At 37.9% G+C, this 26,548-nt stretch overlaps 1 protein-coding gene across 5 annotated transcripts in view; it reads right to left on the reverse strand.

Annotated features, from left to right (window-relative positions):
- Positions 1 to 1,615: 1,615 nt before the first annotated feature.
- LOC138628854 (gamma-aminobutyric acid receptor subunit alpha-2) overlaps positions 1,616 to 26,548 on the reverse strand; it is a 39,000-nt gene continuing 14,067 nt past the window's right edge. For all 5 annotated transcript variants that reach the window (XM_069712157.1, XM_069712155.1, XM_069712156.1 and 2 more), the window contains 6 exons: positions 23,828 to 24,048; positions 21,946 to 22,028; positions 20,871 to 21,014; positions 8,330 to 8,482; positions 5,893 to 6,095; positions 1,616 to 4,263 (listed from right to left, as the gene is read on the reverse strand). In XM_069712157.1, coding sequence (XP_069568258.1) covers positions 3,955 to 4,263; positions 5,893 to 6,095; positions 8,330 to 8,482; positions 20,871 to 21,014; positions 21,946 to 22,028; positions 23,828 to 24,048 — 1,113 coding nt within the window. In that variant the 3' untranslated portion in view covers positions 1,616 to 3,954. The remainder of the gene's footprint in view (positions 4,264 to 5,892; positions 6,096 to 8,329; positions 8,483 to 20,870; positions 21,015 to 21,945; positions 22,029 to 23,827; positions 24,049 to 26,548) is intronic.

The following is a 26,548-nucleotide window of genomic DNA, read 5'->3' on the forward strand; positions in this document are numbered from 1 at the left end:
TGTGATTTTCTCTTGACTTACACAGAGTGAAGTACAGGCCTTGTTATGATATTCATTGAGGACCGCTGAAGCTGGTGCCTTTTCTGACTTGTAGTCCTGCTCTGTCTGCATTTACAACATTTCGGTGTTTGGTGCTAGATTCAGATTTTAAATTCTCCTCTTGACGTGGTAAGAAATTTCTCTTTTTGTTGGAAAATCAATAGTTTTGAACAGTGAACTACCAAAAACATCATTGTAGATCAAGTGTCAACATCTTAAAATGATCAGATTATTTGAATGTGATTGTAGTCGAAACTATTCACATTTTGTATTCTTCTTATAGACTTTGTACAGTTGTTCAGTTTTACAGCAGTGCACTATATTGTAAGAGTTGTAAGTAACTTTCCAATTCAAACCAGTGGCTTAAAACAACACACATTAGGTTGGTGCACTTTCACTGAAGAGCTGAACTGTCTAGAAATGTGACTCATTTTATGAATCCTCCAGCCTGACATGTACAAATTGTAAGTAATCATCAATTATGAAGATTCTTAGACATGTATACAAGCAGCTCTGCTGTGCTGTCCTACCAACTAGATACCTCCCATCCATCAGCATAGATTTCTGTCAGGCTGCGGTCTCTGAGCGGTTGAGCAGGGTCAGCTGTGGATGGAGGAGACAGGGCTCAGGGAAGAGGAGATCTCACCCTGGGGTCTGCATGACACTTGAGTGGTGGAAAGATCAGGCTGGAAAATAAAACTTCAGCGAGCTGTGCATTGCAGCTCAGTGCCACAGGGCTTTTTTGTGGGTTTTACCACACTCATGATGATAGTCCCTGGCAGCACGGGAGCATTGGTTGACAGCGCTCACTCCTGCTGAAGAAGGGCTGAGCTGCCTCACTCGTGCGCCTACTGAGCTGTGAATTGTAGTTCTACTAACATGCTACTCATGAGATGCCGAGGAATTCTCTAAGTAATGATGTAATAGGTTGAGCTTATATATAGTTTTAGTTCATTCACTTGCTGTCACACCGAAATAGAAAAAAAATCATCTGATTAAAAAATAAACCTAAATGGCATCTTAAAACTACATTTATTTATATTTTTGTTTTGAACTTCCTGTCATGACTCTTGACTTTATCATCCTTAGATGGTAGTTGATCAGCTAACTAGCTTTCTTCATTGCAAAAGGTTTAGAATACAAATCCTGTCAGACTTCCTACTAGTTTTGACATTAAAAAGCCCTTTTTGGTTAAACACATTTTTTTGTTTGGGCCAAATGTAAAATAATATCTTGAAGAATATGATTTCTATATAAAAGTCTATTACTTGATAGTTATAGTAAAGCATGAAAAAAACTTGCATGAGTAAACCACGGTTGATGGCAGTAAGGTTTACAGTCAATAAAGCAAACATATCTCAAAAACATGCCATGCTTTCACCTCCGAAAACAAACAACAGTCAGAATACACCGACTAAAAGAAGTGGAATAACCTACAACGTGCGAGGGCCTTCATAATGTCACGAAAAGATTTTGATGGTTGAGACACACTGGGACTTTTTTTTAGCGCTTTAGACTGAACGGCAGATGTGGCCACTTTCTTGACTACTGTCTTTACAAAAAAAAAATATTTAAGGAATCCACAAACTCTTTATTGGTGTTCTTATAATAAAATTGAAATTGAACAGTGTGAACCTCCAAAAACATGACAAAAACTTGACATAAAGAACTGAAATAATGTGTTTTATTAGAAACTGTGCACTGAATCAAGCATCCACCTTGTGAACAATCATTTTATCTGGAATGTTTAAGATTCGATCAGGATGTTGGAGAAAATATGAATTATATCCAACGATATAACAAAAATAAATCATATAAATCCTAGATTTTTGTCTCCATGCAAAGTTTGATTCAACAAACAAATCAAGTTAAACCAAGTTAAAATATTGATGTACCATATATGACTGCTGGTATGAGGCTGAATGTGACTTTTTTTCTCACACAATATACAGTAATCACAGAGATTGTGGGAGAGCAATCATATATAAGTTACATACAATAAGTCCTCATACTTCACACTTTTTTTTATAATTTCAACAACAACCCGACCTCTCCTTCACCTGAACTAAATGCCCCCCCCCCCCCCCACCCTTTTGAATTACATGATCATTGAGCACAACCATTGTCCCTGATGTTATCTTTTGAGTTAAGGTCTAAAATTATAGTGTACACAGGCACATCTGCATTTGAGTATGAGGTGAAACCACGTGATAATCTTCTCACTTTATGCCTATTACAAAAAAGATTTACTGGCAGAGGAACATGACTATTAAAAGAACTTCCATACATGATCTGGCGAAGTTCATTTTGGCACAGAACAGGCCTGTTTACAATCCTATACCTTTGAAATCTGTAATTATTTCAAAAATAACTTGTTGGACCATGACATGTGCTGGAAATAGCCAGACATTAGCTGTGGATAGAGAGCGAAACGTGAATGTCAGACAAGCTGACTGGTGCTACAATGCTCTCCTTGACATCAACAAATCCACACTGTCGTCCACAATTATTACCACTTTTGGTGTTTAAAAAAAGCTCAGGCAGTATTTGCCCATCAGGTTTATCTAAACTGAGGTTTGTGTTCATTTACACTCAACAACAGTAATAAGAACATTAAACTTAACCTTGCTTATAAATAAATGTACAAAATAAAAAAATAAACTGTGAACAGTGCTTGAAGCAGCATACTTTTTCCACATTTGCCTTTCTATTTGCCATTTTATACCTTTTTTTGTACCTTCCATATCTTTTTCTATACTTCTAATGTAAATTTTTTTTTATCAACGCAAACTTATTTGACTGTTTGATGTAAAAAAAAAAAGGCTCATTTGCAGTTACAAACCCCCAGAGACTGATCTCTTGACTGTGTGGCTCCAAGTAGGTTTTAGCCTCTTTCAGGCCATTGTTTTGGTTTTACGTACAGCACATTTTGTGTATTGTTCACTTTCACTGACGTCTTAACCAGCTACAGACACCTAAAAAAAAAGCTCTAAAAACCAACTGTGTAAATTGTCCAGCAATAAATGTTAGATAGCTACTGTAGCTGTTGAAGAAAGTCTAACACCATGACAGCTAAAGTGGTGGAGACCAAAACAGAACTAAAAGTGGAATAAAGATTTGACTTGCATTTGTAATGGGAGCAGAAACACAACAGTAATGTTGCTATGTGTCTGCTGTTGTGTTAATAGTTAATAGGCATACTGTAATGTTTGCTAATAAAACCTGACACTATACAATGTGGTACTTTGTCAGGCCTCTGTGACATTTGTGTTTTGTTTTTCTATAGCCTTTTTGGCTTGGAGTGTTTCAGTAATTCAGGAGATGAGCATTCGATTGCAGCCCCATACCTGCAGTCATAGAAAATAAAACAAGTTTTGCACTGTAACAATATTATACAAGTGTGTTTTTGCATTGGCTTGGACAGAAAGAAAAAGAGTCAGGTCACTTTTATATGGCAAGGAAAGAAAGAAAAATTATATATTCTGTTCCTTTCACTCCAAAAGAAATATACATATACTGTGATATCAAGAAAGTGGGCATTACCAGCAAAATTCAACACACTTAGAAGTAATCTTAAATAAAATGTATGTGTTCATGTTTATGTGTTTACTCTTCATTTGATTTGTATATGTACAGTGGCCACATACTGTAACTGGAAACATACTTTAAAGGAAATATGCACTCTAATCGAAGTAATCACACAACATATCACCATGAAACCATGAATATAAATATACATACACATTTACAAAAGCCAGGCTTTTCAAAAGTGCTGCAGACAGTGTAGAAAACAGGCGGAGATAGAGGATCACACTGCAATCCAGGACTTCACTCTGCAAAGGTATGTGTACATAGTTGCTGGAGGTATTTGGTTCATCTCTTAGTCCCCAGACCAGAAGCCATCAAAACTGGTCTCTAATTAGAGGGGACCATATCCTTTATAATGGGTTCTCTGTTTAAGTAGGTGGCCCAGTAGACGAGGTTGAAGCTGCCAAAGAGAACCGGAAACAAAATCCGTGACATCCTGTCAATTTTGCTAACGCTGTTGAATGTCTTCTTGCTTTCAGGAGGTTTGCCATCTACTCTGGGCTTGTTGGGATCTGTAGCTCCACCTTTGGCAATGGTTGGAAGTGTGCTGGAATCCTTGGTGATATTAGGCGCGTAGTTGGCAACTGCTACAGCGTAGGCATTATTCTTCTTGACAAGAGATGCCCTCTCTTTTTTCTGTTGAAAGAACAAAGGATCAGGCGTACTTCAAAAGCAACCTTATTTATCATCACCTATCAATGCATTTAAAAAGCGTGTAAATAAAGGGCTGTGGTGAAAATGGATAGATTCTGGTAATGGATCAAAGCACATTTTGCAATGTCAGAATAAAATTCAGCAGGTGACAAAATATGTTAACAGTTTGTTACAGGTGCTCTTTTTTTTTTTTTTTTTAGCTTTTCATCAATGATTCTCAAAACATTCATAATCCACCATACAGTCTGTGATTTGTTTGGGTTAAATATTAAGATTCTCTGTGGAGACACGCTGTAGGATTTGGGCTTCAGGTGTGGCCACAGGTACAGCCTGTCTGCAGGTCATCGTAAATAGTCATTACACAAGCCTTTCACTGAGCTCAATGATTCAAAGAATTTAAAGGCAAAATATTTTTTTGCAGCAGAATTCAGCAGACCACATAAAAAATACGACTGGAGGCAGATTCACATGGATTCATTATTAGAACAGAAATAGATTCAAAGAAACAGTAACTTAAATTTTGTGGAAGAAATAATTTATCATCCATGGCTGAAGTTGAAATAGCAACTGTAATGTTTTATATTTTACATCTTCTGATGTAACTGAACTATGAACTTCACTATGAAGTTGAATGTATCAGTATACATTCAACTTCATAGTGAAAATTTTAAACTTCCCTCAGAAGATGTAAAATATAAAACATTACAGTTGCAATTTCAACTTCAGCCATGGATGATAAATTATTTCTTCCACAAAATGTAAGTTACTGTTTCTTTGAATCTATTTCTGTTCTAATAATGAATCCATGTGAATCTGCCTCCAGTCGTATTTTTTATGTGGTTAAAAGTTTATTCTCCACTTGGTGACCGCATTTTGCTTCCATGTCTGTCCTGCCTGCATAGAGTCATGTCTGAAAGCCACATTGTCAGAGCTGTGCGCAGTTAGAGACTCCCCTGCAGGAGTTTGAGGGTTAAGTGCTTTGCCATTGGGCACCTCATTGTTAAATGACACGAGTGCATTGATGCAATTTCGAGGTTTAGAAACTTCCTCTACATCACTAATACAGGAATAATAATGAATGGTGTAGTACTTTCAAACTGACATTCTATTCTGTTGGGATACTATGTTATACATGGACCCATGTTCTCATGACTAATAGACAAAAGCAGTGCAGATTGAATTTTAAGATATGAATATTTCTTTGATGAGTTTATTACTCTGGAGCCAGAAAACAGAAAATCGTATGTGATGTCTGACAGCAGAGTTAGGCAGATTACTCCGAATAGTAACTAGTCAAATTGCTTTATTTCTATTGTGAGATATAAAATTTCGACTGCCGTTTTAGCATCATTAAAGATGGGATGAAGACTTTATTGAATTTATATTCTTCCCTGATATGTTGAGTTTCAGAGTTTGTCATTTCGATTTTTGTTTGCTAATTACTTCTCAAAACTAGTGGCTCCACTTTTGGAGAAGCCGTAAGCGCCGTTTCCCTTTGCCTCCAACAAATGTGTTTTTATAGCTCCCATCTCCAATCATTGCTTTCTTCAATGCTAATGAATTCTCTTTGAAAATGGAGCCTGTCAGAAGACATGTTTTCTTCTTCATTACCTTTTCATGCACAACACTCTTTCCATCCCAAGCCCAGCCACGCTTTGTGAAGTAATTGACGGTGGCAAACTCAATCAAAGCGGAGAAGACGAAGGCGTAGCAGACAGCGATGAACCAGTCCATGGCAGTGGCGTAGGCAACCTTGGGCAGGGAGTTCCTCGCACTTATACTCAGTGTTGTCATTGTGAGAACAGTGGTTACACCTGGAAACACACAATAAGGGAATTAGATTGTATGTTCAGTTATTATGATGTTCGTTAGACTTTTTCAGATCCTGTTATACATAGCACACACGGCACTGTAATGAAGCAGGCAAACCAAGTGTAGAAAACAAATAACTAGGGGGCACAAGTCCACATTTCTATGATATTCAAATCTGCAGCTGCAACTACTATAAATATCTGGATTTATTTCTAAAATTATTATAATTATGTCCAAATATATTTTACTACCAAGCTGAAGCCTCACATCTCAGCTGCTTCTCCCAATGAAATCACTGTACCTGAGTGCTCCATAACAACTGCTTGCCATATTAAGTTTGAGCAAGTACTAAGCGGCAAACAAAAGGCTCCAAAAGAGTGCCTTAAACTGTAATATCACGAGTGCCACTGGAGGTTGGCTCCAAAAAACCTCCTGCTCCATAGACTCTCATTCAATTTCTCTCGTAAAATTCAAGTCAATTAATTCTTTTCACAAATTATCATGGTTTTGATGGCTAAAGTCGCTCCTTCTTGTTGGTTTTCTGGCGGTCCATCTGAAAATAATCTCGTCATTAATTAGAATATAAACCTCCAAAAACGGTGTTTTTGGGGGCGTGTCTGTTTGATTGACAGGCCTGTGGCACAGTCAGGTTACGGCTATGAGTGGGCGGGACGTAATATAGTTAGGTTTCCATTTAGATATAGTCAGATCCACCGCTCACTTCCCCCCAGCTCGTCCAAATATGGTCACTTGTGGCTCCAAATCACTCCAAACTAGCAAGACAGCGACGGACAATATTGGAACTTGATGCTTCATAACGGGCGTTCTCAAACTAATGGGTGACGTCACTGTTGGTTGCTGCTTTGTTTGAGCAAGTACGAAGCGGCAGTCTCTGGGGCTGAAACATGAAGCCAATGCTAATTGCCAAAAACCGCAGTTCCTAGAATGGCCACTTAATGCTCCAGAAGAGAGTCAATCCCCAGACTGCCCAACTTTACAAAATAAATAAACATGTTTACAGTCAAAATACAAAAATACCGTGAAAAAGAAAAGGGTTGGGTCTCTATAGCTAATTTTCATGTTCTTGACAACTGATGAAGGTGATTAAAAAAAAAAAATTCTCCTTTTAAATTGTATTAAGGCTTAAAGTTACGCAAAATTAAGGGCAGGGCTGCTTTGATTGACAGGTGGGTTGGCTCGCTGCCTGCAGGTTTCAGCAACCAGGCTTCATTTAAGCCGCCTCAGCTCCATCCACACGCCAACTCTTTGCTGAAACTGAGCTTCAGAACGTCTCTTCAGGAAACTCTATGGGTGACATCATGGAGTCTACATCCATTTCTTATATTCAGTCAACAGCAAGTACATGTGTATCCCAGAGGATGACTGGTACCTGTGAATATGGATTGTAATATGAATTCATTGTATTTATATATGTTTTCTCACTATTGATCTTAACTTCGATCTACTGGATTATAAATTGTATGGCATTAATAGGGCCAAAGTTTAATGTTAAAAAACAGTAAAAACATTATTTGTGGCTCTGCCTTATTCAGATCTGCTGCAACATTTAATGGATTCTTCACCAATTAATACTTCATCCTTCTACCAAGTTTCATGAAAATCGTGCTGGTAATTTTTCCATTATCCTGCTGACAAACAGATAAGCAAATCAACAAACTGCACTGCAAATATACATTTTCTTATTTTGTTTACTGTATGTTGTTACTTTGCTGCCCTTTTTCAGAAGCGTTAGTCTTCACTGTCCTTCGTGTCCTTACAGTGGAAGGTTACTATTAACCTACTGTACCTTAATAACCAGTGACCTTCAGTAATGCTTTAGTTTTTTGTTTTTTTTGGCAATGCTTTATTCCTCACTTCCGTGCCAGTTTCTTTCTGTGAGCTGACCCGTCTGATAGCTCACTACTATTAGCTTCACTTGGCTTAAAACAATTTCAGCAGTAACTGGATGGAAAAGCAGCGAGGCCTCTGAGAACTGTCTTCAGCCTGTTTCCTCGTTTTCCATCAACTTTCAGCCATCCTCTGACTTCATCCCCTCAGAGTTGATTTTTGATCAACCTAGAGTCTAATGCCATCATGCATGGGAGATCCAACATTCATAAAGCTGGGATTAAATGACATTAGTGCTGTTGGGAATTATCATATTATAAGATAAATATATATATATATATTATAATAAGATAGGTAAGAGGAACTATACTGTGGTCAATATGCTTACCAAACACAGTCCTAGCTGGCACTGATTCTCTGTTCAGCCAGAAAGACACTTGGGAGAGAATGACTGTCATGATGCATGGGAGGTACGTCTGGATGACGAAGTAGCCAATCTTCCTCTTCAGATGGAAATGAGCTGTCATCACCGTGTATTCACCTGCGGAGACAAGAATCAGGGTAAATAACAAAAAATATTAATAATATAAAACAAAAAATAACTATGCAGATTCTTCAACTACCATTTGACATTTGAGGACTTCCAAAAACCTTCTGCATTCAATGTCTGTGACAAGTGAAAATATTAATGATCTGTTATCATTTTAAAAAGAGTCAATTCATACTCATAAATTGGTTAAAATCCTGTAAAATGGTTAAAAGAATCATATGTCATAATGAAGAATGTATAAAAATGGGTTCAAAAAGGTTTTTAAAACGGCGAGAACGCTTAGTGTGCTAAAATAGGTTGAAATACTGAGTGATTTATTCATTGTTTATTTCATCCATTTTTGTTCAAAGTTAATTCATCATTGCTTTATCAATCATCTGCTAAGTAGCCCGTTCAGTTATCCTGAGATCGATTGTTTTTGTCTTCGCCTGCACACCCGGGGAATTCGTGGTGTTTTTCCTCGTTCCAGTGGATGCCTTCACTGGGGGGGCATCGCCACATCACTCTGGTTATTTCTCCCCGTTTTCAGGGGCGTAACATTTGCACTCATTTCTAATAACTTCTTTCTTGGGACATTTTTTTTTTTTGTTTTTTTGCATGTTTGCAGTCTTAACCTGCGTATGATTGCTACTGATTTTAACTGAAACTTTTAAGGAAGTATTCATGTTGAACTGTTGTCCTGCATTGTATTATGCTTTTTCATCAACCTTGTACTTTAAATTTGGTTCGTAACCCGAGAGGACTTTCTCAAACCACATTACCTCAAATCTTCTTTTGTTAGTCTTCTTTGTGAGTTCAAATGTTATGACTGGGGTTTAATTGAATTAAAAAAATAAAATAATCATCAAAATACTATTCTTTATATAAAAAGGCTGCTGCATTTTATATTCTCCTGGTTTGGTAGTCTGATTCCTCTGAATGAGCAGACCAGGAAATAAAACTACCACCAACATTAATATTTTATACAAATTGCAGTAAAACTTGACATACTTAGCTTAGCATCATAAAATCAATGACATGTTGTAAATCTCTTTACAACATTATTTATTGTTATCAAATTAGCCTGCACTACACTTATTGGTTACAATTAAAGAAAACATCATGGTTATTGCACATAATGAACTCAATTTCCCTCAAACGTTCTCATACAACAATATGGCAGGTGAGTCAAGGGTTTGAAACCACACAACTGTCAGAGACAATATCTCTATTAGTCAAATTTAACCATCCAAGTACAAGCCCACTTCCGTCTTTGTTCTGCACACTTATGTAATTTACATTAGAAAAATATTTTGGTTTCATCTCCGGTTTGTAGCTTTAAGATGCTCAAGCAGTCTTAGACATAGATTAGACAGCCTACTGCAACTGTCAACAGTGGATACATGAAGCTGATATAATAATCCATACATACAAAAGTAGGCAGCATGATTTCCTAACCAGCGAGCAAAGCTTAATAGCTGACAAGGCCATGAAACAGTGCCAATGCTGCAGAAGCAGGCAGGCTTTCCAAATGGAAGATATCTCAAAGAGAAGCCAAGATTAGACATGAGAAGAAAAAGATGTGTTACCCATGGCAACAGAACAGAGAAACATAGCTCATTTGCTGTGATTTTGAAATGAAGGCCTTGATACACAGTGCCACTTGGCAAGAGGAAAGTCCTTTTCAGCAGTGGGAAGGGGGGAGGAGGTTTCAATTCCATGGACTAATCCCAAAAGATTTTTTATTCCCTCTTTTATATATATATAGCACTGTAGTTGTATTGCCTACACGTCTTGCAGTTATGTGAAGACTAACTCTCTCTCTGTCAATATACACACAAACACACACCGGCACCGGAATTTAGAGGAATTGAGTGCACTCTTGGTACCTTATGGAGCTCTATATCTTCTGTAATTTAATTTACATGCCAGTCCTGATGCCTGTGTTGTGGATGGGGGAGGAGGAGGATGTACAAGCAAGGAATTCACTGCATGTGGCTGACTTTTCTCTAGAGGAGCCTGTGATCGCTTCATGGAGAGGGAAGACAATAGTTATAGCATGAAGATGGTAATCGCTTCATGTTTCCTACAGATGTAGGAAACACCTGTGGGAAACAAGGTTCTCTGCTAAATGGGTGGGAATACCTCGCTCATTCAAGACGTGCTACAGCAAGGCTTCATGGGAATTTATGATACAGAAATACCTGGCACAACTGCTGCTATACTTAGACCACAATAGTGTTTTGAGAAATTTTTTTTTTTACATATAATATATATATGTAAAACTTAGCTGCTGTTTATCTCATATGAGCAACACTAAGTAAACTGGTAAGAAAAAAATACTTGCAACTACAAGCATTTTTTTAAATATTACATGAAATGGAAACTACGGCTGTTTAACATGGCACCTCCATCAAATTGGTGGTGTTGCAAGATACACAATGGCTATAAAAAAGTATTTACCCCCCTTGGATGTTTCACCCTATTGTTGCTTTTATACATGAAATCATGGTCAATATAATTTGGCTTTTTTGACAAGAATTTGCACAAAAAAACCTTTAATATCAAAGTGAAAATTGATTTTTACAAAATAATGTCAATTCATAAAAAATATATAAGGTAAAGTAAATGATTGCATAAATATTCAACCCCTTCAGGTCAGTATTTAGTAGCTGTACCTTTGGCTGCAGTCACAGCACTGAGTCTGTGTGGATATGTCTCAATCAGGCTGGCACATGTGGACACTGACATTTTTCTCCATTCTTCCTTGCAAAACAGCTGAAGCTCTGTCAGGTTGCTCGGGCATCGGGTGTGAACAGCTCTTTTCAAGTCCAGCCACAAATCCTCGATTGGATTGAGATCTGGGCTTTGACTTGGCCACTCCAGAACATTCACCTTGTCTTTGAACCATTTCTGTGTAGCTTTTGCTGTGTGCCTGGGGTTGTTGTCTTGCTGGAAAATAAATCTTCTCCCAAGTCGTAGTTCTCTTGCAGACCGAGTCAGATTATCCTCCAGGATTTGGCGATATTTTTCTGCATTCATGTTTCCCTCTACCTTTACAAGCCTTCCAGGGCCTGCTGCTGAGAAGCATCTTCAGAGCATGATGCTGCCACCACCATGCTTCACGGTGGAGATGGTGTGTTTGTGGTGATGTGCAGTGTTTGGTGTTCGCCAAACATAGCGTCTAGTCTGAAGGACAAAAAGCTCAGTTTTTGTCTCATCAGATGAAAGAACCTTCTTCCAATTGACCTTGGAGTCTCCCACATGCCTTTGGGTGAATTCCAGGCGAGATTTCATGCAAGCTTTTTTCAACAGTGGCTTTCTCTTTGCCACTCTAACCATACATCTTTGACTGGTGGAAAAACCCGGGCAACAGTTGTTGTACTGTATGTACAGTTTCTCCCATCTGAGCCACTGAAGCTTTTAACTCCTTCAGAGTGGTCGTAGGTGTCTTGATGGCCTCCCTCACCAGTCTTCTTCTCTCCCGGTCACTCAGTTTGTGAGGACGGATAGCTCTAGGCAGATTTAAACAAGTGCCATACTCCTTCCATTTCTTAATGATGGATTTAACTGAACTCTGTGGGATGTCCAGTGAGTTGGAAATCTTTTTGTAGCCATCACCTGACTTATACTTTTCAATGATCTTTTCTCTGAGTTGCTTGGAGTGTTCTTTTGTCTTCATGTTGCAGTTGTAGCATGAATACTGATGAACCAGAGACTGGACCTCCCAGACAGGTGTTTTTATACTACAATCACTTGACACACATCAACTCCACCCAGGTGATCTCCATTTCACTAACTGTGACACTGCTGGCATCAACTAGCTGGACCTCTGTTGAGTTAGGTCAGTCACTTTAAAGGGGGTGAATTTTATGCAAACACTTATTTTACACTATATATTTTTAATTAATTGACATTAGTTTGTAAAAATCTGTTTTCATTTTGACATGAAAGAAGCTTTTTTTTGGTGCAAATTCTTGTCAAAAAAGCCAAATTATATTGACCATGATTTCATGTATAAAACCAACAAAAGGGTGAAACATCCAAGGGGGTGAATACTTTTTTATAGGCATTGTAAATCAAAATAAGAAAAGTCATAATTGATGCTACAGCAGCCAAAATACCCAGACTTTTAGGAATTACTCATCATCATTTTTTAATCATTTTAATGTAAAGATCAGTAGTCCTACAAGGTTTGGGATCCACCCTATCATTTCAACACAACACATCCTCATACTAAGATGTTGATTTCCACTGACTCTCAACAGAATCTGTTGGATAGTACCAGCAATGGGCAATCTGAACCTACGTTGTCATCGTAACAATAATAAACACGTAGTTTTAGCATTGTCACATGGTCACAATTTAATGATTGTTTTTTGCAAGCTAAACTATGAACAGTACGTGATGTAAGTGAAATACAGTACATAAGTTTAAACAAGCCAACTTTGACTTTTGGTTTCACACGGGACACGAACAGCAGTCTGATGGGTGAAAGTCCAGTGTTTGATCTTCCAACCACCACCGGCCAATCTCCCTGCACGTTCTACGTCAGTCTGATCTTCAGTTGACACTGACTGCTTCCATTATTCCTGTCATAATTACCATGACCACTACAGATGGTAATAAATGTAAATATAGCTGTCGCTTGAATATCCTTCAACAAGTGACCTGTTTGGTGTGAAGATGGCCTCTTGCAGCCTGATGAATTATTATTTTATTATTTCAAATAAAATTTTTAGTTATGTACAGAAACACAACTTCAAATCAATGTCACTATGTTTTGGCTGGATGTGTAAAAAAACAAAAAAACAATATAAGCATATAAACTGAAAATATGCTAATTGTATTGAGGTCTTATTTCCACTGCCTCCATGTGGCCAAAAATCAGAGCTTACCTGACGTACACTCATACATAAATACTACATTAATTTTATACAAGAAAAAAAAGCTCCAATGACACGGCTGCTCAAACAGCATTAATTATACACTGTATACGCGTTAAAACATTACTACCTTCACTTCTGTTCAGTCATGGGTTTTTATGAATAATGTATGTGGTTACACAAAAAGTGTTTTTTAAGAGCAACCACAAACAAGTGAGATTCATGGGAGCTGGTATTTTGTAAGTGCTTCGACGAGTCCAACATGACACTGTGACAAACAAATGTATGACTGAATAGCGGGATTTTTGTAACAGTGTGTTGGTATGTTCACAGGCTTATGCAAGATGTCCGTCCCTGTGAAGCCTGAGAGCACATTCATTCGAGCCAAATGACCTAGTTTGCAAGTACGCTACACCAAACACTGACACACTTGTAATGAATGATTAATTTAAAGTCAGCCAATCAGATAATGTGGAGTGACTAGTTAAACAAGAGAAACCGTCACTGGCAGGCATTCTGCCTTCTACCAAGGCATCAAACACCACTTAACCTAGATAGGAGCATTTAGGCATGAAAGGGTATTCTTACTCAATGAAACTGAAGCAGGGATTCCCTTGATAGTGGATTGCAGTCACTGGGGAAATACTGTATACTGATAATTGATACCTGACGGGAGTAGTGGTGGAACACTTGGCTCAGAGATGCAGTTAGATGCATTCATAAATTCATTGGGTGCAATTTAAAAACTGAATTATACAACAAGTAGTTCCAACCCAGAGATCTGATTGGTCGACTGAACATTCGGAACGTGCTCAAATCAGCATGACAGCCCACTCTGCTCATCACTAGAAATATCACTCTGCCTTCTCAATGGGAATATATAGTTGGATTTGAATTTCATATAATATGCAAAATAATGTTGCTTTTACTTGTTATAGGTCTATTAAATGTGACCCATTTGGCAAAATCAGTTATCTTTTGGTCCTTATTTGTTGCTCCGAGCACCTGTACCGTAACACCACGGATGGCGGCTAGCTTGACCGGTTATATTTTAACACGACACTGGGCTGAATTCTTAAAAATACATGAGTTAATTGATATATTTTTTGGGGGGGTTATCTTACTTACAGGAAGACTGAGTTAACTAAGCAGTTTAGTGTTTCTATGATCTGTATTTATTGTATTTATGGAGTGAATTGCCCCACAATATGAATACATTTTGATTACATATTCTATTTAGATGGTAACTTTTACAAGAGAGGTGTCAGGATCCCTGTCTGACCCTGGTGTGTCTCCCTCTGTTTTGTCCCCAGTCGCTGCTCCTCGTGTGTTCTGTCATTCCCCCATCTGTTTGTTATTGTTTCCACGTGTTCTGTCACCTCCTGTGGCCACACCCCTCACCAGTCGGAGCAGCTGCCGCCACTCGTCCTGATCACCACCTGCAGGTGGCTGATTCCACTGATCACCTCACCAGACTATATCTGCCCTGCAGTCGTGGCGGGGCGGTCCATACTGCGAGTTATTGTCAGATTCTGTGTAGTTTCGACCAGGTGCTCCCTATTACTACCAGTCTCCCACTACCTGTCGCCAGCGAGTCTGACCGACCGTTCGTCCATCCGTTCGTCCCCGGTCCTGTTCCAGTTCCTGCTCCAGCTCCAGTACCAGCTCCAGTACCGGTACCTGTTCAGTGCTACCAGTCAGTGCTCAGTGTTACCAGCCAGCGCTACCGGACAACGCTCCTACCAGCTGCCCCGTCAGCTGCCCCACCAGCGGTCCATCCAGTGGTCCTGCCAGTGGTCCTGCCAGCTGCTGCCCCCCCCCCCCCCCCCCTCGACTCGGGACGAATAAGAAGACTAAGACTGTAGGTACCACCCCTGTGTTCAATAAAGACTGTGTTACACCTCACCACATAACAAGAGGGTGTGCTTTAACGTCATTATTGGCACGTCAGTAATGCGGTTAGCGCCAAGGCGCTTAACACAACACTTAACCTTTTAAAAACACGCCTATTTTTTAGGCCTCTGCTCGAAAATTGCATACCCATAATAAAAAGAGTATATCTCTGCAACCACAAGGTCTATTTGAATAATGTTGGTGCAATAATAAAGGGAACACTTGAGATTTGTTTAGATATGTGTAAATATCAGTATATATGTCCATATTTTAATAATAGTTACGCTACGTCTTCTACCTGGCCCCCAATTGGGGGCCTCTAGAGCGTAAAAGATTAAGTCAAATTTCAACCTATTTACAAAACCTGTATTTTAATTGAGATTCAAATAATTAATTTTAGATTTAAGTGTGCGTAACTCTTTTAATTATTCCACTATCATGTTTAATATTATATTAATGTTATAAAATGACATAACGTCATTTCAATAAATGTGGTCTTCGATTGTGATATAAGCTCCAGATTTAACAATTTCTCAATACTTTCACCCACACTATCCTGAAATACCCAGAAACTTAGGCATAAAATGCTCCCAGAATCTAAACTGGAGCGTCTTGTTAGAAGAGACGGACTCACTGTACACGCTCAGGCAATGAAGAAGACATCTAACGCCACAGTGAAGCTTTGCAAACCACCCACTCTTCCTTCAAATGTGTAGTTAAAGTCTGGAGGCGATAATCCTGAGGTCAATATTCTCCACCAGGAACAAACGTCTCAACTCTTTCATGATCATCAAATGTAGAGTTATTTGTTACATTTTTGGAAACATGATACTCATGATTCACATTTACACCCTGATCTGTATTTCCTCTCCTAAAGGTCCACCACAGTGGTTTTCCTTTCTTTAGACAAAATCCCATCTACTATAAATTAAAGACAGTGCAGATCATTTTCAGAGAAAGTTCCACATTTCTTCAAGCTAATTTTATACCACTCATCTGAATTGACAAAACTGTTTACCCCCCTTGAAAAAAATAAAAAAAAAACTATATATATATGTGTATATATATATATGTGTATATATATATATATATATATATGTATATATATATATATGTGTATGTGTGTGTATATATATATGTGTATGTATGTGTATATATATGTGTGTATATATAATGTATATATATATATATGTGTGTATATATATATATATATATGTATATATGTGTGTACAGTATATATATATGTGTGTGTATATATATATATATATACATACATATATATGTGTATGTATGTATATACATATATGTATGCATGTATATATATATATATATGCATATATATATTGATGATAATCAATCTAAAAATAATATACATTTGAAAGATGATAAAAAACAGTGGTTTACCAACAAGGATAGCCTGCCTACATGCTTCACAGCATTATAAACATAACTATTATAATCGTCATCCTGCACGAAGTGTATTTCAGAAAGGCTTCTTTCCATCACGTTTTCCTCAGCTAAGTAGTGTTACTAAAATTAGATCAGCACTGTCACTCAGTGACACCGAGAAGAGTCTATGCTTTCAGATCTCTCATCTACTGCAACACCTAATTAACTTGGCTTAAACCATAAATGTTGCCTTGTGTAATGCAGCAGAGTATTAATGTTCAATGTTATATATTGTTATTATTTTTGAGGTATAGTTACAATCAATCAGTTTCAGAAATAGTTTCTTATTCTTTCTACTGATAATACCAATGCAGATTAAGTTAGATGTCTGGTATTTTAATAACTGTCTTTAAATAAGTGCTATCAAAACATACAAGAACAAGGTCGAGATTAAAAAAACATCTGAAAAAAATGTGTTTGATTATAGTTTGGTCATCTGACCCCTCAGATTTATCTGGTGACCCACTGTGGGGTCCCAATCCCCAGGTTGGGAAACTGCTGCTCTGAGTCACCTTTGAAGCCCTAGAGTATTTCTCATGTTTCTTTTTAAATCTTGCTTGCGGAGCCCTTTGTGACTTATGTTTTGAAAAGTGCAATATAAGTACTTTATGATTAGTTTATGCTTGTGTTTCCATGGAAACATGCATTGTTACCATGACAACATGCACTGTAATAAATTGTGTTTTTGTTGAATTTCGCTCATCTGTTGGGTGTATTTTGAGGTACTTCTGGCTGCAGTCAAAAGTCCTTAGTTATTCTTACTCCTTACAGCCATATAATAATAATGAAGTCATAACAATTCCTCATCTTTTTTCTTCATTGATAAACACTGTTATATGAACTACTTGCACCAAAGTGTTCCCCCTCCTTCTGTTCCCGTTCACTAACAACATGCACAGCTATCACATCTTACTGCCCTGATCTGGTGGCCTAAATTAGGATGTACGCATGCCATTGTTGCTGCTGCTCCACTCCACCCAGCCTCCACCTGCTTCACATCTGCTCTGTTTGTGTGCACCCCGTATGGCGTTTATTTCTAAGTTAATAACCATTGGGGGATTATTTGCGATGGTCCCTGCATGTTATTTATCACTGTGCTGTGTATCTCATTCTGCTGCGCAGTATTGCCACAGCAGGGAGCCCTACCGAGAGGAGAACCATATTGCAGAGACAATTTGTATTTCCATTTTTATTTGCTGTGTGACATGAGAGTTTCTGACAGAATTAAGCCTAAAACATGGGAAATTAACGGTAAAGAACAACTGGTGGGTGACAAATTTATTCTTCTAAGCAGTAACGATCTCAAATAATTCTTACGTCTTACTTCAGATGCTGTAGGGTTACCTCACAGGATCTTGTAAACACGTTTAATGTTTTGTCCTTTTCTTTACGCACACACAGAAGATGAACACAGCACTCTGTAATCTGGCTTTATTCTCTTCTCACTGGCTCCTTATTGATTACAATCTCTTAATAATTTACTGTGCATTACATAACCTTCATCAGTAATTTGTTTATTGTCATCATATAATCTGCAGTCAGTGGATGTCACATCCTTTGTCACTCCCAGCATGTGAAGGAAAACAGCTGCCAACCTTCTCTCATCTCTCTACAAGTAGGCTCACTGTCTGAGTATTTAAATCCAGGCTCAAGGCCAATTTATTCCCCACTACTTACAACCAGTTTTTGATCTAATCTTTCAAGTTATTTTATATCTACACTGCCTGCTTCCTGGACAGTGATGATGTCCCTTTCATCTACACCCACACCCACACACACACACACACACACACACACACACACACACACACACACACACACACACGTATAGACTTGTGTATGCACACTTAAGTTCTGACCCCATTTCTTGGCATCTGTGTTGGTGGGCTCGTATGAAATATGGTGCTTCTATTTTTAGTCCTCATTATCTATTTCTTTTACAGTACAACCTATTTTCTATATATAGTATAGTCAACATATGTATGTTTGTGTGTTCTTTGTTTTCTGTATTCACTTTCTGAACAATGCTTGTTAAAAAAAAAGGTTACAAAAATAATTTAACTTGACAACTAATTGTCTTGGATAGAGCAGATTTCTATTTCTGTACAGGCTCCAAACAGAGACAACAAAGCTTCAAGACAACATGCTTGTGGTTTTTGTTGCTGCCACGTGCAGTGCTTTTAAGACAAGCCTAAACATTAAGACGACAGCAACAATATCTGTTTATTCCTTATATTTTAAAGGCTCAGTGGAAAAAGGAACATACAAATTTAAATCATGTTTACATTAGTGTATAATCACCTGAAACTAATAACGTTGTGTTTTCATAAGAATGAGCCCATCAGATCTATGTTAGGAGCGATTCCTCTTCCATGAAGCCCTCCACGGTTCTACTTTAGCCCACAAGGAAAAACCAAACACTGGCTCTACAGAGCCTTTTGTGTTTTTTGTAAGATTCGTGGCCAACATAGTTTCTCCTACATGCTTGGAGGAGGAGGTAAGGGTGTTGGTTACAATCATCAACCTCACTGCTAGACACCACTAAATCCTACACACTTCTCCTTTGAGTCAAAAGTTTGGTCATCGCCATCTTGGTTTTTTTTTTTTGCAGGAAGTGACCATAGTTGGATGAGCTGCAGAGGAGCGAGGGGTGGATCTGGCTAAGAACCAGAGGACAATGATGATTTTTATTTTTTATTTTCAGAAGGACCACAAGAACACCGACCAGAAGGAATGAATTTAGCAAATTATACCGTAATGACTTGTGGAAAAAACTTAAGAGTTTATATTTTCAAGAGAGAAATTGAGGCTTTTTGGAGCCAGCCCTTAATGGCCCTCAGTGATATTAAACTTTTAGGCACTTCCACATTTGCTTCACTTTTTTACATATATACAGTCTATGGTATCACATCAATCATTATCAAACCCAAGCTTGTCAGTAGAACAGAAAGTCCGAGGGAGGGGTCAGTTGAGTTTTTCTTTTCTAAAAATCAGCCTTCAGAGCATTTTTACTACCTTTACTTTCCCATTTTATAACTTTTTTATCTCCTCCGTTTTGCTTCGAGTCCATTATTGAAGCTCTAGACTGAAGCGGACTTAATTATTCTGTCCGCTAATGAGCCTTCCACTGTGATTTACTTGCTGATGTCTCCTGCAGGTCCGTTTGACTGAATTGCCCCATTTTCAATGCACACTAAGTTATTCACTTTCTGGGCACAGAATGTAGAATTTTCTTAATAATTTCATGCATCGCTGAACTTAAACGAGACATCCCTGTGTCTTTGGGTACTAACACTGAAGCACACAGCAGTTGGTCTTTTTTGCTGCAGCTCCTCTGTTAGTGTCTCTGACAGCTCCAAACAGACAGATGTTCTCCTGTATGTCTGCATCAGCATCTCTCACTTCTTAGTGACATCCATATAAATCCATCCAATTAAATGTCACTGCATGAGAAAGTTTGTCTATCTTTGTCCTTCAAAAAGAGGGAGTTACGTGGTAGAAAAGCTGGTCGCAGCAACAGCTCACCTGTCATGCTGCTTTTGGGCCAAAAACAGATTTACAAAATGCAGAACAAAGTAAGCAATTCAACATGCCCGGATGCCAGGGCCCTGTTTTGTTTAATCATTGTCATGCAGAGGAAGCCAGAACAAACATTTCTCTGCATTTTTCAAGCCAAATAAAGTGAGTAAAAAAAGACAAAACTTAGCAAGCATTTCATAGCAAGCTTACGGCCGCCTCCTGTAACGTGTAGGAGGTGGACGAGCTCAACATCCACCCAAACAAGCACAAAATCACAGTTTAATTTTCACACACTGAAACAGTTTGGAACAGAGATAAAGATATTTAGGTTGCTGATTTCACAAAATGAAACCGGGGAAGTCTTAGATGTCACTACAACTTTGACATTAGTGCTGGGTGTAGGGTGTATTAGAAACAGCTATCAAATATCCAGTTTTTGCTCCATGCCAGCTGTCAAATGTCTGGAAAACCCTGACTATTAAAGCATTGTGCCGTCATTGTTTTCTTGTGTTTTATAATGCATGTCACCTTTCCCACATCTAAGACATTTTCTAAGCTGGAGGAACATTTATTGCAGAGGCTGGACATCAGTAGGACATGGAGGAGTCATTCAGTTCCCTATAGATTTCCACTAGACATCTACCACAGCTTACCTGTACTGGATTTGATAGTTTCCTGACCGACTGTTTGCCCGAGCAGGTCGTACTGGTTCAGACGAGAGCTTTCTCCTTCAACCACAACAGAGTCTGAGGCATTTAGAGTCCAAGCATAAGTCACTTCTGAGATTGTGTAGGCATCTAAATAAAAAAGAAAAAAAAAAAGGGAAGAGGATAAACCCATAGGGAATAATTCTGGGGCAGTCGCAGCAATTGATGATTTTTCGAGAAATTATTTCAGAGACCCAAATGAAAAGCTCCCACTATCATGTGTTTGATGCTGGGTTTCTAGAAAAAAAAAAAAGAATACTGCAGAGAGAAGAAAAAAAATCTCTCAGTGGCTGAAGATGTTATTTGTAAAACACCAACAAGCAATCGATGCAGAGTGACATTTGCCCTTTTCAATCAGTCACAGCATACAAGGAATATGAAATGTGAAAGCTTGTCTGCTAACATAAGATTGCCTGGTGAAATAGAAAAAACTATTTTTTTGTCATATTTTTAGTTCAATAGATTCAATTGAAATATTCTGTCAATCATGTTGTGCAATAGACTGTTATTGTTGCATCAGGGTATCAAATGGGCTAAGAGATTAAAGTGAAATACAGTAGGTCATCACATAAATGCAGCAAAGGCAAATGGGGCATTAAATTTATGAGAAGTCAAGGCATTTCAGACATGACCCACCATGTTCTCCTAATAATTAATTAATAATCCCTCGCTTTTAACCCAACATCTTAAAAACAGCTAAAAGCACAAAATTCTTCATCCAAATGTACAGAAGCTTAAAATGTCAAAACAAAAATATTTGGATGAGTTTAGAACCCATTGTTCCCACATATTTCCCACTGATATTTCCACTCATTCCTTTATCTGTTCTTATATCTGTTTAAATGCTGATGCATATTTTGTTCAAATTTGTTGGGTTACTGCCAGAAAACTGAGCCATGCATTCCAGCTTCACTCGGTTCATAGGCTGCTTTCTGCCAAAGAACCAGTGAGGATAAGAAAAAAATTAAAAAGCATTTTACTTAAAGTTCCCTCAGGCACTATCGTCATCAGAGTTACTCACAGCTGCCAAATTTTAGTGGACAGGAATGAAAGTCCATGGGGAAATCCTCCAGATGCATTGGGCACTCTGCATGCACAGTTAACCTGCATCCAATTCACAGAAAATTAAAAAAAAACTTTGCAAATGCATGAAAAGTAAACAGCACAGATTAGGCACCATCTCCAAAAAAAACCTCACAAGCCTCATGCACTATTCAAGACGCTTCCCATCTGTAATGCCTTGAAACAAAAAAGTTCATTTTAACTGTAATCAGCAGAGCAAAGTAAACAAGGTACTGCAGAGACCAGCAGAAATCAAAAGGCTAGTGTGCATCTATGGGTGAGATTGTAGATTAGCTATGTGATAAGAAACTGCATTGTACGAGTATGTATTATTTAAAACACTATTCAACCACTGCAACAATATCTTGCAATATTCTATCATTCAAATAGGTTTTGTTGCAACGAAAGGTGACAGAAAGAAGCTATGTTGCATAAACAGAATGCATGAAGAATGGGATTCTGTGTCGTACTGAAATACTGTCTTCACACATGCTTCAGCAAAAAAAAAAAAAAAATAATGTTTTGTTCAAGTCAGTCCGTTTTAAGAAATAGTCCAACATTTTGGGTAATATGCTTATTCCCTTTAAAGCAGATAGTCAACTGAGGAAATATATACTGTTTTTATGTCTATACAGTAAATAGGAAGCCACAACCAGCAGTTTAGATTAGCACAGAGGCTGAAAACAGGAAAACAACCAATCAAGCCAACTCTAAAGGTAACAAAAGACATTTACCATCCCCTCAATAGCTAAAAAAAAAAAATTAAAAAAATTGTAAAATGTTGTGGTTTTAAATGGGGTTAGGTGACAGACTATTAAACTAGCAAGTTGCTTGCCGTAGTGACATATTTGGCTTACTGCAGCTGCAAATATGATTTTATCATAACGGCAACTTTCACTCAGCAGACCTGTGTTCCAGTCTGGAAGAAAGCTAAAGTCAATGTTTTATTTTATTAAGGTAAGTAAGAAAACGTTCTAAGCTTATTTAAGTTACGTAGAGTACGTGAGGTATGTAATGTTACAGAGGTAAAAGTACTTATTTAAACCCAAACCATTAACTTTTTGTAACCCTAACCAAGTAGTACTGGTGACTAAATTTAGCAACTTCACCTAAACCTTACCAAGCTGCCACTAACACATGACTTTAACCCCTGCAGGAGGCTGGTGTTCGAGTCAGAGAGAAAGCAAAAGTCAAAGTAGATTTATTTGTAGAAATGTAAAGAAAAGTAAAAGTACATAACATATTTAACTTCCTGTATGTGACATATTTAATTTTGTATATGGAAACATACATAAAGTAACTTATTGTACTAAGTGTACATAATGTTACTGATTTAAAAGTACTTACTTAAACCATTATCTTTTCCTAAACCATAACCCTTTGGTACCTCAACTTAACCAATATCACCTAAACTTAACCAAACTGCAAGAAACACAAGACTTTCACAGGAAACCGCTGTTCAAGTCCATGAAAAAGCAAAATTCAACATGTATTCCCTTAGTAAGTAAACATAGATAACATATTTAACTTGTGTTAACATTCGTAAAGTGACTTGCAAGACAGTTTTAGTGCCTAAAACTAACCATGAAACCTAACCACCGTTTTTGGTGCCTAAACCTCGGGCACCTTATGTCCATGTGACGTCAGTGAGCTTTGATAAAAGCAGTATTTGACATCCTGAGATCAGAACAGGTTGCTTACAGACATTAAAATAGTATCAATATTGTCAGCTCGCTTTCAACAAAACAGCAAACAAGTGTACTTTCTGTTCTAAATCCATTTCAGTCATAAATACAACCGTGTGACTTTGTCTTTCGATGTACTTGTGTGATTTGAATTACCTCATGGTGTACAGCAATGTCCCATCATCTTTGATCCGCAGCAGTTTGTTAGGCATTGTCATGTTATGAGCCACAGACTTTTTCCCATTGTGGAAGAAGGTGTCTGGAGTCCAGATCTTACTCGCCATCAGGTTGTTGAGGGGCAAAATATTCATTGGTCCATGGAATTTCAATCTCTCGTCCTTCCAGCTTTGCCTGAAGAAAACGTCGATGGTGTACTCCTGAGGATAGAGGACATAATTTAGTAAATAAATCTAACTGTTTTGGACTTCTATCTTTATGTTTCAGTTTCCCCATGCATTAAAATGAGTCACACTCCTGCTCAAAATTTTTAAACTAAAACTGTACTTTCCACTATTGTGTTTTAAGGGGCCTACAAGCAGCAGTTCTTCACAACTGACTTCACCTGCCACTTTAAAACCAGGCCACTCTCTCTCAGGCTCTCTCTGTTTGTCAAAGCTCCATCAGGGTGAGGCCTGCGCTCTGTGCTCTCCTCGCAGCTCTCTGAGTTGGTGTTTTCCTAAGCTGGCTCTGAGGCCAAGACAACCCCTTGACCTACAATCCTCTGCTGTCAAAAGAAACCACACACAAAAAAAGGATTTAGGGCAGAAAGCACCGCACTGTGAAATGTGTGTACACGAGGGTGTGTGTGTGTGTTAGAGAGGGTATGACGAAGAGAGATAAATTCCTCCAGATTTTCTTTTTTTTGTCACAGTTGAAAAGCCTGACATTTAGATCTTGGGACTCTGAGTATCTACTGAAACCCAGTTTAATTCAATTCTTTCTGGCCAGAGGTTCCCAAACTCTTTAGATCAGGTACCACTACGTACCAAACCAAACTAAATTAAAATGCTCTGATTTAATTCTGCCATAACTCCAGAAAATATAAATAACAACAACCTAAAGCTACTGTTTCAAGAGAATACATTTACAATTACTACAACATTGCTATGTGATACATACATAAAATCGCTGGTGTCTGTAATTCATTTGTAATAACAATTTGTTTGGACTTGGCCTTTTGAGCAAGACACTTGAATACCACCAGTTGAAGCCACTGTTTGGGAATCATTGTTTTAGGGCAGGGTTATTTAAAATCAATAGCAAGAGGGCTGGCTAGGAAGATCACTGGGGTCGAGAGGATTAACCCTAACTCTAACCCTAACCCTAATCTTAACCCCACGCCCATCTGCGAAACTACTAAAATATGTAATTTTTCACCAGGACTGACGCATTTAGCGTTTAGTCAGTGAGTTTGTGAGTATGTTAAAGGCGATTCATTTGTCAGAACTATAATACGGAATAATAATAATTCCTTGCATTACAACAGGGCTTTTGCACCATTTGGTGCTCGGGCCCTAATTAATGGCTATAAATAACTCTTAATGTTAATGGATATATTAGTGCATGGAATAAAGTAATCTAGTGCATCCCTTTTGCGGTGTCAATTTTAGACAGCAAAATACAAGATGAACATAGTAAAACAGTATGTGCCCGTTTATGATACCATCAAAACAATCCAAGCAGACACAAAGTGCTTCATATCCATATTTGTTGAAGGGGAGAACATTGAAATCTTCTTGTGGGCCATAGAAACTTTCAAATGGGCGGCATCCGGCCCACCGACCGAAGTTTGAATAGCCTTGTTTTAGGGTATAGCACCTCTAACAGTAAAAGCGTAATTCTAGTCTATCAAAAATCAGGTCCTGTTTTTGTAGTATTGGCCATACTGTATGTACAGTTGGTGATAATAACATTGAGTTAAACTGTAAAGTAATCCTACAAAAAAAATCGAATAAAACAGCAAAACCAATAACATGATCTGACCAACATTATTTAAAGTGAAAATGAATGCTGCTCAAAAGTAAGTTGTAAACCATCATTTTACAATTAAACACAGTACTATAGGTCAAGGTGGAAACAGGGACTTGGTCTATGAACCTTAATATTTACAACATATATTTTGGGTTCCATCTTACTGTTCCGATTGTTTTCCTGGTGATAATTAGTGATATTCGATGTTTTTGTAATTGCCATCAAATCCCAGGTAAAGACCATCCTAACCATGCAACCCAGTGTCACAGCAATGCGTGAAATAAAACAAAACATTATTACACTAGTTAAGACGTTCCTTCATTTTGGTGACTGTGGGCACTGTAGTTTATTTTGAGCCAATCCTACATTTACCGTTCTGATGTGGTAAAATGCTCGCCACAGCACCAAATGTGTATTCATCCATGAGTGAAAACTGTGCCTCAAATGCACTATTTGCTCCTTTTTGTTAAGTATTACAGTACCTAGCTGTGTTAGGGAATTAAATACATTTTTGTTTGTTTTCTTTTCTTTTTTTTTTTATGTCATTTGTTGACAACAAAAGAAATATTGAAAATCCCCAGCCTTATATTGTATGATTATTTATCTGACTGTGTGTATATCAATTTTTTTAAAGTGCATGCTGTAAATCTTTCAGTCCACTGGGTTTAAGTTGACATCTCTTCTCTTTGTGGGCTCGTGCTCATAAAACTAAATTCAGTCCATTTTCTTCTGTTTCTTCTTCTAATTATATTATTTTCATTGTGCAGCTTTGGCTTTCAATGGGCTGCCTATAAATCCCATAAAACCGATGACAAGGGGCCACTTCAGCAATCATCCGAATTGCTCGACAGTGTCTTAATAAATCAGTCAGACCGGAGGAAAATATTTCATGCTGTTTCTCATTTT

The sequence above is a fragment of the Brachyistius frenatus genome, unplaced genomic scaffold, assembly GCF_029030835.1.
Source record: "Brachyistius frenatus isolate BFR_SWC_R1_liver_20210118 unplaced genomic scaffold, ASM2903083v1 Contig_107, whole genome shotgun sequence".
NCBI classification, from domain to species: Eukaryota; Metazoa; Chordata; class Actinopteri; family Embiotocidae; genus Brachyistius; species Brachyistius frenatus.